Raw genomic sequence first — 20,168 nt, 5'->3', positions numbered from 1 at the left:
TTCTAAGATTTATTTTTCTAAAGAAAAAGAAATAAAAAAATATGAGAAAAACAGTGAATAATTAGTTACTTCTTTAGGGTAACAAGTTATGCTTTAAACAATTTTTTTTTACTATTTTTCTGATATATTTTAATTTTTTTAAAAAAATAATTAATTTTTAGAAAAAAGCCACATTTTTTTAAACTTATGCTTTAAAAATCATAAAAATAAAAATTTAGCTTTTCTATTGTCACTGTTATAGTACGAATTTTTGCCTAAAAATATGAGTAGTCTCGTGGAAAGTTGTCATGTGGATCCAATCTTTAACAGAAAAAGATGATTTGTTGCATGGGTATGTTTGTATTCACTCATGTGTTGTTAACTGCAAAAAATACTATTAACCGTAGAGAGCGTTGTTAACCGCAGAATGTGCTGCTAATCGCAGAAAGTGTTATTAACCGTAGAAAGAAGAAGTGTGGACATAGCAACCAGTGCAATCAGAAAGAACGATTAGTTCTCCTCGCATGATGTGAATTTGCGGCAGGGTTTACTCCCATACTATGTTCCCATAATCAAAAGATAAGTAGAGCTGAGTGAAGTTAATATTGGTCACACATATACTGATTATATGTGATGACCAAGTATATCACTCCTGCAATTACATAGGTTTAATCCGAATGACTAGTGTGTCGATGACTCGTCGGGGACTCGGATGTTCCAAATTGTCAATGCACAGAATGTTTGATTATGCGATCAAGGGTGAAGGCAAACATTCAACGAAATAGGCCTAAAGGCCCATCCTGCGAGTACAACAACATAGAGCCCGCAAACTCGTGTGTATGAAATATGGATGGACAACCTACGAATTATCAAGTAGCATAAATTGCTGCAATTAAGTCAAGAACAAATGAAATTGTTCTTTATTTATTCTTTAAACGTTTATTTTGATTTAATATTGTCATTTATTGTAAAAACTGTCTGATTTAACTATTTATGTAATCCTAAAGAACACTTGCTTTCTATATAAAAGGGCAATCTGAATCAAATAAATTAAGCTGAAACTATTACTTAAAGTGAATTAAGCAGACCAAACTCTAACTGCACCACTATAATTCTCTTGTCTCTTCTACGTTTCTACTTTTGTTTTTGTCTATTTCGTAGCTATTACTTTGAGTACTCGGTATTCTAAGTAAGTACTCACATAACTGCTAGCGAGTATTCTAATTTTGTTTGAATACTCGCAATATTTCGTATTATCAAAATTCCTCCGACAACAGTCACCTATCTCTATTAGGACTGAACATTTTGACCGAGTTTGACTCGGACCCGGCCAACCCGTCCGGACCTGACCCGGTCAACCCGTAAAATTAAAAAAACTCGTTCTGTTCAGGAGGGTCGAGTCCAACCGGTACACTTTCGAGCGGGTTCGCGGGTTGTTTGTTTTTGGTCACTGGGTTTTGGGTTGAACCCGAACCCGCCCGCCAACCCAATCACTTTTTTATTTTATTTTTATTACATATATAATATACTAAAAATAAAAATAAAAAACCCTAAAATCTAATTATTTTATTATTATTACATAGATAATATATTAAAAATAACAATATATAATATATTATATGTAGTTTGGAACTTGACTTTGTATTTTAAATTTGAAATGGATGTATTTTTATTTTATTTTAATCTAACAAATATAGGTTATGGTGTTATAAGTTTATAACTTATATGTTTAATTTTATATATGGAAAAAATTACATAAAAATTTGATTTTTTTTTAAAAAAAAATTAAGAATTGACCGGGTGAACCCGTTGACTCGACCAACTTGAACCCGCAGATATGCGAACTCGCGAGCCTGAAACCCGCAAACCCAAATCATTTCATGGGTTGAGTCCGGGTACAATTTTGTAAACCCGAAACTCGATCAACTTGCCTGATGTTCATCCCTAATTCTCTACTGTGATGATTTACTTTCCAAAATTAGTGGTAAGACCTGTTTTCAGAACTGTAATACGAGAGAGAGAGAGAGAGAGAGAGAGAGAGAGAGAGAGAGAGAGAGAGAGAGAGAGAGAGAGCAGGATCTCAGTAAGTATATAGTGGAAGGGGCTTGACTCTTGAGTTTGTGCTCACAAGTCACAACTGGATTTAGGTAAAGATCTTTTGGTGGAATCAGTATAAAATCGATCTCTGTCATTTCTGTTTTGTCTTCTCATTGTTTGATCATTTTATTATTTGATAACAATTGCTGTTGTGTTATAGTTCTTAAATTTTTCCCACAATTGTTGAGTTTCCAACTTTTTTTTTTTGGGCCTAAGAGTTGAGTTTTCAACATATTATGAGATAACAATAAACACATTATCAAAGAAATTTTCTTTGAAATGAATAAAAATAATAAAAATCATAAAATTTGTTTAAAAAGTAAGAAATTGTGCTGCCTATATGTTTCGACAAAATATAATTGTTTGTTCTTACACAAACAGCTTCGTAGTAAGCTAAAAACAATTTATTTACCTTTTTTATTTTTGGAAACAGTACTATGAAATGTTTGAAGAACAAATGACTCTCCTAAGAATATGAGCCCTATGAGTATGACCATTAATCTTTTTTCTTTACTTTTTCGTTGAATTTTTGATTATTGTATTATTCAAAACTGAAACACAACAATAAATTCTGAAGCAGAAAATCAGATATGCAGGACCATATAAATGGAATCATGCATTACTTTACAGAGAAACCCAATCACTTACATTTTTCTATCTGAGATATTATACCATAATAATAATAATGAGGACCCACTCTTTGGTGGCTACAAACTAATGAGTGTCTCATCTATACATATTTGCTGGGAAAGATTAAAAAAATCTGCCAGAATATTCTTTTCAAAGGGAAAGACCAAGTTGGGGGTCTCTTTAGTACTGTAATTACAAGCATCTAATAATAATGGATTTCCCCAACTTAAGTGTTGAATAAAGATAGAATGAGAATCCCCTAAAAAATTAAAAATAAAGATTTGAGGAGAAAGAAGAAAATGACAAGTTTAGCAATAGCATGATAGAAAATGAAAAGTTTAGCAATAATGTTTGCCTTTCAAAGCATGGTATGGCTAAGCAAAACACTATTAGTCTAAAATGATAAAATTTATTGGCTACTTTACTACTTTGTGAATGATGAGCATAGCATCCCTTTTCTTTTTATAGCATCAACAATAACTTTAATTCACATTCACAACCATTAGAGAAACAATTGTCTCAAACCATATAACACTCACCTAATTTTCACCAAAATTGAAGGGGAGATATATATTAACATAAAGCACAAAGCAATATAATATTTGGAAACAAAAATTAAGTGTTAAAAGAATGTAAAGTTTGACTTACATGATTATAAAAACTATGATTTTAAAACAATAACATTAAGCGATGATTAGGGGATTGTCAAAGACTAAAAAATTCCATAGAACTAGGAAGTTGTCTACACATTAAAACTTTCTTCTGGGTCCATCATGTTCCTAGTTTTCATTTCAATATTCAACTCTACTATAATCCTAATTTTCTTTCCTCTATTAAACTTAAAGTATAATCCCACTATTGGTGTTCCAAATCCGGACCCACAAGCCAAATAAACCCAATATTTAAAATCGAAAAGATCCCCACAAGTGTTTCAAATTTTTATCCTACCAAACAAAAGATTCAAACAGAGAGATACCATAGATAAATATAGTATATGATCCGATACTCTTAATAATCTAAACCACTAAACAATATCGACTATTTTTTAAAAGATGGACAAATTCCAAAAATTAACAAATGTTAAAAAAGTAGAAATTAATCAAATTTAGAATAATAAACTTTACAAGCAAAGGTTCCGCTTCCATAACCATCTAAAAGGGTACATTTTTCTCTTTTTTTCTTTGGGTTCAAAGATTTGAAGCTAGAAGTATCATATTAGCACTTAAGACTAGTATTAGTAAAAGTCTTCTTTTTTTTTTCCTTTTCATAAGAACTAATCTAAATTCTAAACATAGGAGACAAACCTCCCAACAAAAGAGGATGATGGGTGCCATCGAATAATACAAAACTTGAAGACCCACCAAATCATATTTCCCAACAACCATATCTCAGACTCCACCATTGGAATTTCAACCATTGTTAATGGGTGCACTTTTACATATGGAACTTCCGTACATACTTATGCGACACCAAATTTTTTCTTTTTTTTTTTACTTTTTAAATTATTTAAACAAGGACTTTTGGATATTCAAAAATGACCAAACTGCCCCTAACGTTACGATATCTCTCTCTCTCAACTTCTGTGGTGGAGGGCATCGAACGGCCGATGTTGAATCGGAGTGGCTGCTGCAGCCCCCCAAGGTCCGACGGGTACGGGCCGAGGGTGAACCGGGACAATCGCTTGGTGATGGCCCCGGGACTCGGAGGCGGCGGAGGAGGACGAGGGTGGGACAGCCACACGCTCACACGAGGGACACATGGTGAGAGTGGTTGGTGGGGTCATTTGCATGTAGAATTGAGGAGATAATTTCAGTGCTCTCAGCTCCTGAACTTCCTTCTGCAACCGCCTATTCTCCTCCGTCAGATTCTCACAGCACCTCTTCAAAAACTCACAATCAACCTCGGTTTGCTTCAACTTAGTTCTGCAACCACGCATAAAAACAACACCAGGTAAATAAAGCTGTTTTCAAAGGTAAAGCTGTAATATTTTTTGAAAATATTACACGATTTCCAAAACTACCCCTATAAATTTCGAAAAATTACACACCTTGCCCTACGGTTCTGGAACCAGACTTCTACTTGTCTTGGCCTGAGGCCTAACTGCTTGGCCAACGCACCCTTTTGCTTCTGCAAATAATAGAGAAAATAGTTCTGGTCAATTTTTTGTTTGGTTCGCGAGAAAATATATACAGTGAGGAAAATCTAATGGAGTGACGTGAATTGTGTTGTATTTTCCGTGTACTTACTGGATTCAGAGTGTTGTGCTCTTTGAAACTCTCTTCGAGAATGGCTGACTGGTCCTTGGAGAGTCTGAGCTTCTTTCTCGAGGTCTCACCGTCTTCTTCGTCGCTGATACCTCGAGAAGAATCTCTCTCCATCTCGTTATCGTCGACATTAATTGCTTCTCTCTCGCTCCGTTTACCGCTAACGCTAGAGACCGTACTGTTCGGTGATGAAACACCGGCTTCGTCTTCGACATCCACCGTCGACGGCAACCGGTTCACGTCGATTCCACGGAGAAAAGTTCGAGTCTCAACTCGGCACGACTCAGAATTCGGATCTAAACAAAAATTTCGGAACAATTTTAATGAGATTTGACTCAGTGATGTTGTAGTCTAAAAAGATCTGTGTTAATACCAAATATATTATATACATGTATACACCAATCAAAAAGTAAAAAAAAAATGAAATTTTACAAAGGCTTAGATCTGAAAGATACGTATGCTTTTGTAAAGAGGAAAAGGGGAAAGGAAAAAAATAACGAAAAGAGAAACAAATAATATAGTATTAGGCGTGAAAAAGAAAAAGTTAAAAGGATGTTTGTTTCTCGGGAAAGTTTAGCAGATCTGCATTTAGCTAAAATAACACATGCAGATCTAGAATCCAAAGCAAAAGAACAGTTGTAACACATATATCATTTTGTTTCGTTAAAATAAAATAATGATCCACACCTGCAGAAGAAGGAAAGGTCGCATTCCAAGAAGGTTTCTGATGAGGATTAACATTGAAACCAGAAGAAGGCGAAGAAGAAGAAGTTGACAAAGACGGAACAAACGAGGAGAGCAAGAGATTATTAAGCTTATTATTATGATCATTATTATTATTATTATGAGTAACAGTACTCTTCGTAACCGAGTGACGATTCTGGTTAGGAAAACTCAAACTCAAGCTCAAACCCAGATCCTCTTTCTCAACCATCATCGTTTCCTCTTACTTTGCTTTTGGTGTTTGGATGGTGAGAAAGTGGGTTTTTTTTTTCTTCTAGGAATTGCAGAGAGAAAGAAAGAGAGAGAAAGAAGTTATGAGGGTTGGTATGTCTGGAGAAGAAGAGTGGGGATGTTGGAATGGGTTATATAGAAAGTGATGATGAGAAAAATAAGAAAGAGAGAGAGAGAGAGAGAGAGTGGTGTGTAAGTTCAATGATGACTTAGGTGTCAGGGGAGCCCAATTATCTCAATCATAGCTTTTGCCCCCCAAATAATGCCAGCCTAACTCTGCTCCTCCTTGTCCTCTCTTTCTACTTATGTCCTTTTCCCTTTTCAATTTTTTTCCAAACATATATATTTCAATTTTAACTATATCATATCACTACTGTTTTTCCTTTCTTAAATCATAAAAAACCTAAATAAATAGATAAATTGACTTTACTGCAAGGTGTTTTTATTTATTATTTATTCTTTGCTTTTTATTTTTTAAGTGATTATTTTTCTTATATTTGTAAATTTAATTTTGGTATACTAAAGTATATAATTTTTTAAATCCTTAAATAGATAGGAGATGTACTAAAACAGCTCTTTTAATTTTTTCTTATATCATTAATTATATTTTTATCTATTAAAAATACTATTTTTGTAGCAAAGGATAATGTGAAACAAAAAAGGTTACAAGCTCTTCTAAATTTATATTAAATGATTAAACTATTGTTCCATAAAAAATATATATATTATCATGGGTAAATTCATTTCTCCCAATCTTATGGTAGAGAGATTCAATATGGTAGTTCTTTTTGTTAGTAGAAGAATAGTACCAATACTACATATGCCAAAGACCATTTCTAGTAATTTTATTGTAAGTTACTAATTTATATTAGAATCCCACAAAGACAATTACCTAGAGGAATTACGGATATCATGATAAACATAATCATTATTATTATTACTTAGACACCTATAAATCCTACCAATATATTTGAGAAAAATAAAAATAAAAGAAAAAGGTTAAGTCTTAAATGGAGTATTAATTAAAAATGAGCGCCCCATCTGTTTTTCTAGGTTACATTAATAATAATAAATAGGAATCCAATGAAATATGTTACAAAATATCACATCATCATCAATACTGTTTGTTTTGAAACTGAACACCTAATGAAAAATTGATATGATCGTATCTTATCACATTCATAGGTATAGAAACACACTATATTAATAGTGTTTTTTTTTTAAAAATAGGGTAAACTATTTTGATAGTGTTTTAGACTTCCTATAAAGCTCATTTTAATTTGAATTAGTCACGCGGTACTTTATAATATTTACAATGAATATGTGACAAAAATATGAACCTCAAAGTAAAAAAATAAATAAATAATAAAAAAAAAGTTATTCTTTACTATGTAAAAAAAATCCACTATTTGCTTTTTCAGCTATGTTATGACTTTCTTGCACCTTTTTTACACACAGGGCATGATTCATGTTCCCATGACTGTGTTTCATGTCTTTTACTGTACCAAAGAACAAAACAAAAGCAATTTAGTTCTCTTCTCTAATTATTATATTATTATTGAGATTGGATTCTTTCTTCTGAACCCAAAATAATTTTATAAAAAAAAAAGGTTAATTCTAATAAATGGGACTTTTTCATTTTTCACCTAGTATATATTACATATTTATTGTCATGTTATACCTACTTCGAGATCATCTTTCTCTATATTCACCAAGATTTACATAATCAATTATTTCAATTTCAAACGGTATTATTTTAGGAATATATATATCAAAAATTTATTCACAATAATATATTTATTATTTATTTCAATAACGCAAACTAAAATTATATATCTAGCTATTATAAATAATAATTACTACAATTAATCATTTTTGCCAATAGTATTTTTATTTGTAATATAAATTCTAAGCATATGTTTCGGAAAATGTTTTGTTATAATAATCTAATGTCTTTAAGAAAGGAATCCAAAAAGAAAAGTTAAGAAAGAGTAATGGAAATTACATGTTCAAAACTTTACAGTAATTTTTTTGATTTAATTTTAGGTAACTTTCTCTAATATTTGAGATAGAAAATAAATATAAGGGGACACGTACCGACATCTAATGAGTTAATTATGTCTTTGTCAAAAAAATAAAAATAAGTATGTCTTTGGTCCTTTTGGTAAAGAAATTTAACTTATATATTAGATTTTTATTTAATTTTTTTTATTTTTGAAAATGTTGTTAGAAATTCAGAAACTCTCTAACTTAATCGCATATTCACTTCATTTTACAAATAAATAAATAATAATAATAAAAAAAAGGAACATCTTAGCATTTTTTTTCCAACCACATTTACTTTAATAACTTTGTGCACAATTTTCTAATATGTGTTAAATATGTAAATAATTATATTAATATCATTAATTACGGGCAAAATTTGCATACATGCAACCATATAGGGAAGCACCATAAAGCTTAAGAACTTAAAAAAGAGGTAATACATGGTAGTAATGATTTAAACAAAATTTAATATAATAATTAATATTATACGTACTAACCACACAATAAATGGCAGTTCCTCAAACTGAGAATCTCATTAAAGAATGACCTAAAAAAATAAAATCAATTTCACCCCATGAGGAAAAAGTTAGCAAATCAAATAGAATCTTAAGCATTCATGTGGTGGGTCCCAAATACACCTGAGCTTATCATCACCGTTGGATTAAAAGATAATGAAACGGTGAAAGTAGATTATCAAGAGGGGACCCTAGAGTGTCTCATAATTGGGCTGGACAAACATCAAATCAAAGACTGGATGGCTATGATTGGAGTTTGACAGATAAAACTTCCCATTCTATCTCGTCAAAAACTGGGTCCCACCTCATCCCCTTATTTTTATTTTCTAAATAATAATAGAAAAAATCCTTGCATGCGAGTACCACGTGGGTCCCCCGTCGAGGGAGGTGGGTTCCGACGAAAAAATACATCGCTTTCTCACTCTTTTCTTCTCTTAAACCGAGTTTTACGCTTTCCCATCGCGCGTGTCCTTCACTCTCCCTTAAAAAGAAACCAACTCGTTAGAGCGTGTTGGTTAGTTCCCACAAGAGCGTCTAGCCAAAAAGAAAATATCATTCCTAAGTGGCTGAGTTGAATTTAGCCGAAGCCTTTTAGACCGGCTTGATAGAACTCACGCCTTTCTTATATTTGTTTTTATTATTATTATTGTTAATTATTTTGTAATATATTTTTTCCACCAATTGAGATGAAACTGGTATCATAAATAAGAGAAATAAAAATGGGTAATGAATTATTTTAGTCAAAGTCGCAGTGTGTAATCCGTGTCACTCATTAATGAGCATTCCATTTATTTAGTATTTTAAGAGATTATTTTCATTGACTTTGGGGTTTATTTTTCTTTTTCCTTTTAAAAATTTTAAACTGCTCATCAAATTAAGAAAGGTAATAAATTGTTGTGCGTGACCCTATTCAGTCAACTTTTAACTCCTCAACACTGGCAACGCCAGCTAGCAAAATTAACGTCAAAAGCTTTCAGTTATTCACAATATAAACGTTAAATTTAGATTAAATATTATTTTGAAAACAGCTTTATAACGTATTAGAAAGTAAATTTTATCAAAATAAATTTATTTAATTAATTTCATTTAATAAGAATTTTGACAAAAGCTTATAGAAGCCGAGAGAGACAGGGGACAAGGAAGAGTGGATTTCACGTGAAAGAGTGAGTGTGTGGTATTACTATTACTACCGTTTTGAGTTAAAAAAAAAAAAAACGAAAGAAGCGTGGGAGGAGAGAGAGATGCCACGTCAGATAAGTCACGTGGACCAACATGTCTAGGCTGGGAACACGTGGATTCACACGCACACTACCCCTTCTAACCATACACGTGGGACCCACTATTCTTCGGGTCACACAGTCGTGCGTGCTATTTTGTCTCTCTTCTATCCGACATTATAACTTCTCACAATCATTTGAACTCTCAATTCTACTCTCCTCACTTTCCCACGCGTCTACTCTGGCGCGTTTACCATTCTCTGTTTCCTCAATCATTTGGTGCCACCAACAAACATGCATAATTACAGAAACTTTACTCCTATCATTTCTTTTTTATTATATGAAATATATAATGTGTTATTTACGAAAGGAAAAAAAAAATCTCAAGAATAGGTGTGTATTTCTCGCATCACACACTCATTACGATTTAGTTTCCTAACAATAATTTATTTTTCATCAATAAATATAAAAAAATTAGTAATGTGTTTGTTCGAATTTCATGACACACATCATATTCTTAAATTTTAATAATAAAAGTACTGTTCTCAAATTTTTTTTTTTTTGAAACAATACCGTCCCCAATTTAGTTTACAATCTATTTTACTATTTCTAATTTTGTACAATGTTAATAAATCTGATTTTTTTTGGTGATCCATCTCTTTCTTTTTCTTCATATTTATCTCTCATCTCTTTTCTCTATTTCTAAAATTAATTTCTAGTTACATAAAATAAAATATACTATTGTAATTTATTTTTTAATATAATTATTTTGAAATAGAATATATATATATTTTTACTATTTTCAAAAAAAAAATATTAGATTGTTTATTATACCAATCATACTGATTAGTGTTGGGTTTTATGCCCTAAATAAAACTCATTTCAACATAATCAAATTTACATTAATATAGATCTGAAATAACATTTAATGTTGCATCGTTCACATGATTTATTTCATGATTATATGTACATAATGTATAAATTCATTTGAAACCCTTTTTCACATACTTGATCCTGTTTATTGTGCCGTCAACACATTGGAAAGTAAACATGACTATGTGAATAAAGTTTCCTAGATTTATCAGACATAGGGTTTTACTGATATGATAATCTACAACAAGAGTTTACTTGCATTTGGAGAAATGCTATGTTCTTTCCAGAGCATTTGTTAAAGTAAAGCTCAGGTTGGATGCATGGAGTATGCATCAGAAATGACCGATATTGCACTTTGACTTAGATTTATTTGTTGGAAATTTATTTTACCAGGATCTTAGATCTACTCACAAGTATGTTTATTAACATCCTAAATATGAACTTTCTAAAACGATGAAATAAACACATATAAAGTTTAAGAAACCTTACATTGGGTGCAGCGAAATATAATGACTCCTTCCGTTCAGATATCTAGCCCTTGATTCCTTTCTGTAGCAGAGCATTATCAATATCTGAACCTGGATCTCTTTCTCTGAATCTTTGATGCTGAATCTCCTTTGCTGATGATCTTTCTTCACGATCTTCCTCACTATGATTGAGGTATCACTTGATGTGTGTGGGCACTACTCTAATCACTAAGAGAGATTCGAAATATTGAGGAAGAAAAGAGAGAGAGAGTAGCGGCTAGAGAAGAGAGTGGAGGCTCAGGTTTTTCTGATTCAGAAAGTGTGTTATTTTCCTGAAGCCTTCACTATCTATTTATAGCATTCCTCTAGGGTTTGATTTGAATTATATGGCATTAAAATAATGAAAAAATCATTTAAAAAAGCTACAAAGGTGGTCGACCATACACTTAATGGATTGGGCCTTGGGCTTTGCAATTTTGCAATTTTAACACCTTTTGTATCTGATTTTCTCAAAAATGCCAATTTCCTAATTCAATCATTTAAATGCCAATTCTAACTATTTAATAACTATAAATAATTATTAAATAATATTGTCATTTATCATATTTATTAATTGAACCATACAAAGTATCATAATTAACAAATATGCCCCTATAAACTCTTTCTTTACAATTTCGCCCTTACTTAGTGAAAATTTCACAAATAGACATAGTCTAACTTGTGAATTATAATTGATTAATCAAAACCAATTACATGAGTCTTACAAGCAATATTATCTCAACTAGTGGGGGGACCATGGGTCTATATAACCGAGCTTCCAATAAGTAGATCAAGAATTTAGCACTAAAATTCACTAACTTATTAATTCTTCGTTGAATCCACGCATAGAACTTAGAATTGCACTCTCAGTATATAGAATGCTCTATATGTTCCACCATATAGACACATCATTAGTTATCCATTGTTATAATCCTAATTTGATCAATGATCCTCTATATGAATGATCTACACTGTAAAGTATTAAATTACCGTTACACCCTACAATGTATTTATTCCTTAAAACACTTGACCCCGTATAAATGATATTTCAGCTTATGTGAAATGAGTACTCCACCATTTATGTTCGTTTGGTCAAGCTCGAAGGAGATCATCCTTTGCTTACTATTCGCCAGATAGAAGCTATAGATTCCATGTTTATGCTAGCGCTCCCACTCAATTGCACTACCGTGTTCCCAAAATGTACGTATCACCCTGACCTAAAAGTAGGCTTAACTAACAAATCAAAGAACACGAATAGCCTCTCGAGATTGAGCCTAATCATATCAGGATTAAGATCATTTGATCTAGGATCAACTAGGCGATATTGACTTGAATAGATATTACGGTAAGTTTAATAAATCTAAGTCAAAGTTCAATATCGGTCCCTTCCGATGCATACTCCATGCATCCAACCTGAGCTTTACTTTAACCAATGTTCTGGAAAGAACATAGTATTTCTCCAAATACAAGTAAACTCTGTTGTAGATTATCATATCAGTAAAACCCTATGTCTGATAAATCTAGGAAACTTTATTCACATAGTCATGTTTACTTTCCAATGTGTTGACGGCACAATAAACAGGATCAAGTATGTGAAAAGGGTTTCAGATGAATTCATACATTATGTACATATAATCATGAAATAAATCATGTGAACCATGCAACATTAAATGTTATTTCTGATCTATATTAATAAGTAAATCTGATTATATTGAAATGAGTTTTATTTAGGGCATAAAACCCAACAAACTCCCACTTGCACTAATATAAAACAAAAAAGTGCGTTTCAAATAATCTCAACACCTTGATATACAAATCAAGTGTAGTAGTAGTAAACTCCTCGTAATAGGATCTGAAAGGTTGAATTAACCACAACCTTTTCTCCACTATTACTCTTCCTTTAATCACAAAATCATTGATAATGTGAAATTCCTCTCTATATGTCTACTCTCTTGGGATACTGGATTCTATACCTTTGGCAACTACTTTTGGTTAATCAGGAAATTAACACTAGTAGTTTAAGGCAATTTGGAATGATGCCAAAGATGTATAGAACTTTCCTTAGACTGAATAAGTACCTTTCCTGCAACCTTAACATTCAGTCCCTCTCTGGTAGACCTAGAGACTTCAGATAGGTTTTTACACTTCTCCAAAATCACTATTCCACCCCAGAGTAACCACCATCTTATCAGAAAGATTTACTAGCACAAAGGCAAATTTCGAAATCTGATATGGTGTAGTCTAAGAGTTTTAAACACACCCTTATAGACTAACATATAGTTCCTCTTCTTAATCTTAGGATTTACTTGATTGTCTTCCAATGTTCTTCTCCGGATTAACCGATACCTACTCATTACTCCCACTCAACAAGTTGAGTGTCCGGTCTAAGGCATACAAAAGCATATCTAAGACCTCTCACCGTTGATATAAGAAATTCTTTCATGGCTTTATCTTTTCTGGAATAGTTAAGACTTTTCCTTAGATAAATAAAATCTATACCTAAGAAGTTGTGAAGCTTCTATAGATTGCCATTAGAAAGAAAATGCTTCAAAGATCTTACTAAAGTAAGTTGCTTGCATTAGAGTAAGTAATTACTGTGTATACCACAAGCCATAGGTTTAGATAAACTCAAACCTATAATACTAGGAACAGGAAGTTTTGTTAAGTCCATTGAATGGACTTATAAACGAAAATTTCCTTTTATGTCCTTGTAATAGAAAACTTTAGGTTATTCCATGTGAATGGATTAAACCATAGTTCTATTGGCTTTCTTCTTAGTTTCTTATCTTGACAATCCATTACTTGTTTAAACTCACAATGGATTTTAATCACTAGTGTCTCCCAAGTCATAAGAAGGTGAGTTCCTAGAAACTCTCCCACTACGACAAGGTACCGTGAATTATGTCTAAGAAAACTAAATGGTATTGATCTCTTCTGGTTGTGACAAGACAACGAGGGCAAGTGGGATCATCATATGTCATATAAGATGATAGAACACTTTTGGAATCAAGAATTAAGTATCTCCTTTATTTGCTACTTGTTTTTCCGGACTTAGTCATTTTCTTAGAAAAGTAGTATTTGTTTGAACAAACACTTTCTTATCTATTGACAATGGGATGGTCCACCCCTAATCACTTAGAATAGCTAAGAAACCATGGTTAACAGTTCTAGCTTTTCTTAAGATTTTGATTAGGTCATCCATGAATCTAGTAATGATTTACATTAAGTATAAAACCATTACATCATTCCGAAATTGTATTACCATAGAAGGATTTAGGCAACGACTAGTAACTCAATCATCAACATGCAACTCGAAATTTCGGGGAGGTAAGTTTGGATATAATTCAAAAATCAATTTAATGATCTTTGAACCGCATATCTACTAACTATTTCTCCACCCCTATCGATTCGCAAGATCTTTAACCACTTACCTTAATGGTGTTTAACCATTCGCTAGAAATTAATGAAATTTTTCAAACATTTCAAATTTCTTTGCATAAGGTATAATCTAGAGTTATCGTTTTAACAATACAACGAAAAACTCATATCCACCCCCGAATGTACATTCATCTTCGAATGAGATGAACTACTTTCGGGATATAGGCATATTAACTCTTTGCGAGAGATTGATCTTGTCAAATCCACTATGAACAAGATACAAATGCCATAGATTAAGAAAATGTGGTAAAGTGTCTATGATGACATAGGTTTAGTTACATCAAAGAGTTCTTAGAATACTTCAAGTGGATCCCGGTCACGTATCACCTAACTCACATTCCATACAAGCTTTTAATCCATTAATAAAAGATGGATATTAAACACTTGAGAAAGTGTAACCGTATTGTATTACGGAATTAGAAATTTAAGAAAATTTCTATTTGGAATCTAAAATTAAAGTCAAAGACTTAAATTCAACCAAATTTAATGAGTAATTCTTTCTTGGACCACCACTACTAATACAAACTCTAAGTCAGATTTGCCCATTACAAGTAGGAGATTTCTAAGATTGAGGATTTATATCAATCGGGGAATAGAATTTCGGGGTTATAATCATATGCGTCATTTAATTTCTTAAGAGAAAATATAATGACATGAAATGATTCATAGACCATTCATCCAATGATATATTTGAAAGCTAATTCGAAATGAATAAGCTAAGAGGAATTAGGATAATTTCGTTTAAAATAAGAATCCAACGATGCTTCGATTAGCGAAAGTCAAAGTAATCTTATTTATATAATCTTCTTGTTTCATATCGTAAAAATACTAGTCTAAGGTGTCATCAATTGATGAACAAATTAGATGTCGCATATACAATATTTATCTTTCGAGATCTAACACTATTATGTATGTCTAATGGTGAAAATCCATTAGGGATTTATCTCATTAGATAAACAAGCCAAGTTAGACCAACAATGAAGATTCGAAATTAAACTACAACTTAATAACAGAAAATAACATGGTTCAATATAAATTCATACACAATTCAGAAATTATAAACATATAGTAAGTAGGAATGACAAGTGAAAATACTAAAACTTACAATCCTAAATAATTTCCAAGGTTTTCAACAAACTGATATCAGTGTCCCGTTTAGGCGAGAGTCAAAGCTACCAGTCATTGAATAGAGTTGTCAGCTCGTCTAAAATGTTAAACATTCTAGCAACCTTTTATTCGATCAAGATTGGAATTCCGCCGTTGTCCCGTTTAGGCGAGAGTCAAGGCAATTCTATCTTATGAGCTTCCACCATTGTTTCATAATTTGCAAGTCAAGTATGGTCGCCACCATTAGGGTGATCCATACCATACAAAACACTTACAAACTACTTATCATGCGAGGTTAAACGGTGCGAAATTGCTAATGAACGTTCCTCCATTAGGGAGGATTACTCACTAAAACAAACGCGGTGTAAAACCCACAATGGAGATCGAATGTCTCTATAATAAAGCTCATTATTTGAAAAGAGTTGTATTTTCTTTTATTCTCTTTATTTATTCTATTTATTTTAAATATATATTTATTTAATTAAAATTTCCAATTTAGAATGAAAAATTCTAAATATAAATTTTAATTTAATATTTATAAATTTTACTTAGATGGATATGAAAATAACATGAATTATTTCCATCTTAGTAATAATTTCCAATAAATATTTAGAAAAAAATATTTAAGTTGTTACAAAATTAAATTAATTTACAACTCAAATTTAATTTTCTATAAATATATATTGCATTTCGAAAAATTAAAGTATATAAGAATACAATTTTCGAAAAATGCATATTAAAATAAAAAATAAATCCTGGAAAAAATTATTCTAATTTAATGTTGGCCCAAAATTAATTAATAAAATTAATTTACAACAAAAAATATAATTTTCCTATTTAATTAAATATATAAGAAAAATTACAAATATTTAAGTATGATGATGAAAATCAACTTAAATATTAATTTTCTATTTAATTAAATACACTAGAAAAATACTTTAAGCAAAAATATCACCTATCTAGATTTTCCTTTGACTAATTAATTCTATTTCTAATAATATACTTTAATTCAATTTATTTTAAATTAATCAATAAATGAAAAAATCATTGATTTAAGTTGATCCAAGAATTAATTAAAATAATTAATTTACAACTTAATCTATTTTTCAAGATAAAATTCGAAATTCTAGCATTTAAGAAATGCAATTTCGAAAATTGATTAATAAAATAAAGAAAAAAAAATATATTTTGAAAATTATTTAAATTTAGTTGAAAAAATAAATTTCAACTAAAAATAATTTTCTATTTAATTAAATGTCATGAAAAAGAAATATTTAAGTATGATGATAAAAATCAACTTAGATATTTAATTTTCAAATTAATTAAATGTATTAAATTCAAGAAATAAATAATTAAGTGTAGAGAAGGCTTAATTATTAATCTCTAGTTTAATACTAGGAAAAAATATACTTAAAATAAATTGTACCAAAATTAATTATTAAAATTAATTAATTTCACAATGTATAATATTTTCCTATTTAATATTAGAAATAATAAGTAGTTTAGAAATAACTATCTAGAAAATATCTTATTTGACTAAGTATCTTTTCCACAAAATTTGAAAAAATATCTAATTTAAGTTGTATTAGAAAAAAATCTAGAACTTAAATATTTTTCAAATTTAAATTTAATTAAATATCAAAAATTAAGTTGTAACCACTTAATTTGAAAATATTCCATTTTAAGTTAATATTCGAAAAGATATTAACTTAAAAAATATCTAAAGAATCTTAATAACCAATGCCTAAAATTCCTCAACTTAATTTTGAAATTTTGAATTCAAAAGATATTCAGATTTAAGTTGGTTAGTTGAAGATAACTAAATATCAACTTAAATAGGAATATTTAATGAAAAATTTAAATTAAGTTCCAGAAAGAATCTAGATGGTTATAATTCTATATTTAATTAAATACAAGAAAATACACATAGTTTAGCTTAGAATAAAAAAAAAATTCTTTAAACTATGTTTTTCTTAAATTAATTTCAAAATAAATGAAATTAATTATGTTGCTAATCAATTTTAATTAGGTTAAACTAGTGTAATTAACCTAGTACAGTCATTCAAATCAGGCAAATGGGCCTTCACAATTGAGGTGGTTTGTGTGAGGGGGTGCTGGGTTCAGTATGTCGTACCCACTTCTATGGCTCCCAACTCTCACACAAGGCCCAAAAGAGAGGAATTTAACCTTAATAAGAACAACTGTTATTCATTGAATAAGCCCAATAACTAAATGGGCCTAAATAAATTCTATCAAGAACTATGATAATTTATTTTAGCAACAACAACCTATATGTATCTATAATCAAATTAAACACATAGGCTCACACAGGCACACTTTGGATGGGTCCTATCATGTTGCTAGGTCATACACAGATGAAAGAAGATTGTAAAATTTACCTGTTACAAATTATTAACTTGACCAAGGGAGCCATCAGATCATTAGATCTGGCAAAAAGTAACCATGGCTATTTGCAATCAAGTAATAATAGGTTTTGAAAACTTACAAACAAGCTAAAACACATACTCCTGCAACAGGGTTAGTTGGATAGTTGGATGTAGGATTTATTTAATTTTAAATTAAATATTTAATTTCGAAAATAATTAATTAAATAAAAAAATAATTTTTCGAAAAATTTAAAAAAAAATTTGAAAAATTCGAAATTTTTTTTTTTAAAAAAATTAAAATTTAAAATTAAACCTACAATTTTTGAAAAATTAGGTTTCAACCAACCTAAATATCATTTCAAAAAAAAATTTGCTAACTACTTTTAAATTTTAAATGTTATTTTATAAATAAAAATTAAATAAAAAATTAGAAAAGATAAATAAATATCTTTTTCAAATTTTAAATTTAATTTAAATAAATAAAATAACAAAATTTAAAAAAAAATTAGCAAAATATCTTATATCATTTAAAAATTACATAATTATAAATATCTTATTTTTAAATTTAAAATAAGATAAGATATAATCAAATTTTAAAATAAGATAGTTTTTTTTTTTTCTTTTTAAGCAAAAAGATAAATACTAATTCTATTCGAATTCAAATTACACTAATATCTTGAATTAATTTAAAAAAAATTAAATTAATTCAAAATGATAATTAGAATTGAATTAGGAATAGTAATAGTATATATACAAAACCATACAAAAAATTGGAAGTTAATTCCATGAAAAAGTATGAAAAATTGAAGAAAAAGGAAAAAATCCGAAACTGTACGGACAGTTCTGCGATCGTGCGAAACTATCAAGACAAACCCCGATTTTGTCAAATCTTCAAAAAATCATAACTAATTCAAATAAAATCCAAATTGAGTTCTGTAAAAGGCTAACTTGCTTAATTTTTTCCATACTATCCAATAAAAATAATTCCAGAAACGAAATCACAATTATTTTTCACGAAAATTTCACAAACATCAATCAATCATCAAATAACACTCAATACAACATGATACCATCCAAAGAACATACAAACAATCGTTTTAAAGTCCAAATTTCTTGCAAGTAAATCAATTACCATGGCTCGATACTCAGCTTGTTGGAAATTTATTTTACCAGGATCTTAGATCTACTCACAAGTATGTTTATTAACATCCTAAATATGAACTTTCTAAAACGATGAAATAAACACATATAAAGTTTAAGAAACCTTACATTGGGTGCAGCGGAATATAATGACTCCTTCCGTTCAGATATCTAGCCCTTGATTCCTTTACGTAGCAGAGCATTATCAATATCCGAACACGGATCTCTTTCTACCGAATCTTTGATGCCGAATCTCCTTTGTCGATGATCTTTCTTCACGATCTTCCTCACTATGATTGAGGTATCACTTGATGTGTGTGGGCGCTACTCTACTCACTAAGAGAGATTCGAAATATTGAGGAAGAAAAGAGAGAGAGAGTAGCGGCTAGAGAAGAGAGTGGAGGCTCCGTTTTTCGATCTCGAAAGTGTGTTATTTTCTCGAAGCCTTCACTATCTATTTATAGCATTCCTCTAGGGTTTGATTTGAATTATATGGCATTAAAATAATGAAAAAATCATTTAAAAAAGCTACAAAGGTGGCCGACCATACACTTAATGGATTGGGCCTTGGGCTTTGCAATTTTGCAATTTTAACACCTTTTGTATCTGATTTTCTCAAAAATGCCAATTTCCTAATTCAATCATTTAAATGCCAATTCTAACTATTTAATAACTATAAATAATTATTAAATAATATTGTCATTTATCATATTTATTAATTGAACCATACAAAGTATCATAATTAACAAATATGCCCCTATAAACTCTTTCTTTACAATTTCGCCCTTACTTAGTGAAAATTTCACAAATAGACATAGTCTAACTTGTGAATTATAATTGATTAATCAAAACCAATTACATGAGTCTTACAAGCAATATTATCTCAACTAGTGGGGGGACCATGGGTCTATATAACCGAGCTTCCAATAAGTAGATCAAGAATTTAGCACTAAAATTCACTAACTTATTAATTCTTCGTTGAATCCACGCATAGAACTTAGAATTGCACTCTCAG

The 20,168-nt window shown here is 30.3% G+C and overlaps 1 protein-coding gene across 1 annotated transcript; it reads right to left on the bottom strand.

Moving 5' to 3' along the window:
* Window positions 1–3,784: 3,784 nt before the first annotated feature.
* On the bottom strand, window positions 3,785–6,214 carry LOC115716393 (homeobox-leucine zipper protein HAT4). Its single transcript, XM_030645179.2, has 4 exons — window positions 5,658–6,214; window positions 4,953–5,266; window positions 4,754–4,833; window positions 3,785–4,628 (listed from the first exon to the last, which is right to left on the bottom strand). Exons 1-4 carry the CDS (start codon window positions 5,905–5,907, stop codon window positions 4,280–4,282), a joined length of 993 nt encoding a protein of 330 aa, XP_030501039.1. The 5' UTR covers window positions 5,908–6,214; the 3' UTR covers window positions 3,785–4,279.
* Between the last annotated feature and the right edge of the window lie 13,954 nt (window positions 6,215–20,168).

The sequence above is a fragment of the Cannabis sativa genome, chromosome 5 (assembly GCF_029168945.1).
Source record: "Cannabis sativa cultivar Pink pepper isolate KNU-18-1 chromosome 5, ASM2916894v1, whole genome shotgun sequence".
In the NCBI taxonomy this organism is placed as follows: Eukaryota; Viridiplantae; Streptophyta; class Magnoliopsida; order Rosales; family Cannabaceae; genus Cannabis; species Cannabis sativa.
Note: the sequence above shows the minus strand (reverse complement) of the source record. Positions and strands in the feature narration are given on the sequence as shown.

Bases quoted from the DNA above. Each gene is read 5' to 3' on its own strand.
- LOC115716393 (XM_030645179.2), bottom strand. From the start codon at position 5,907: ATGATGGTTGAGAAAGAGGATCTGGGTTTGAGCTTGAGTTTGAGTTTT. The intron at 5,267-5,657 runs GTGTGGATCATT...ATTTTTGTTTAG, and splicing joins GACCTTTCCTTCTTCTGCAG to ATCCGAATTCTGAGTCGTGC. The intron at 4,629-4,753 runs GTGTGTAATTTT...GCGTGGTTGCAG, and splicing joins TTCCAGAACCGTAGGGCAAG to AACTAAGTTGAAGCAAACCG.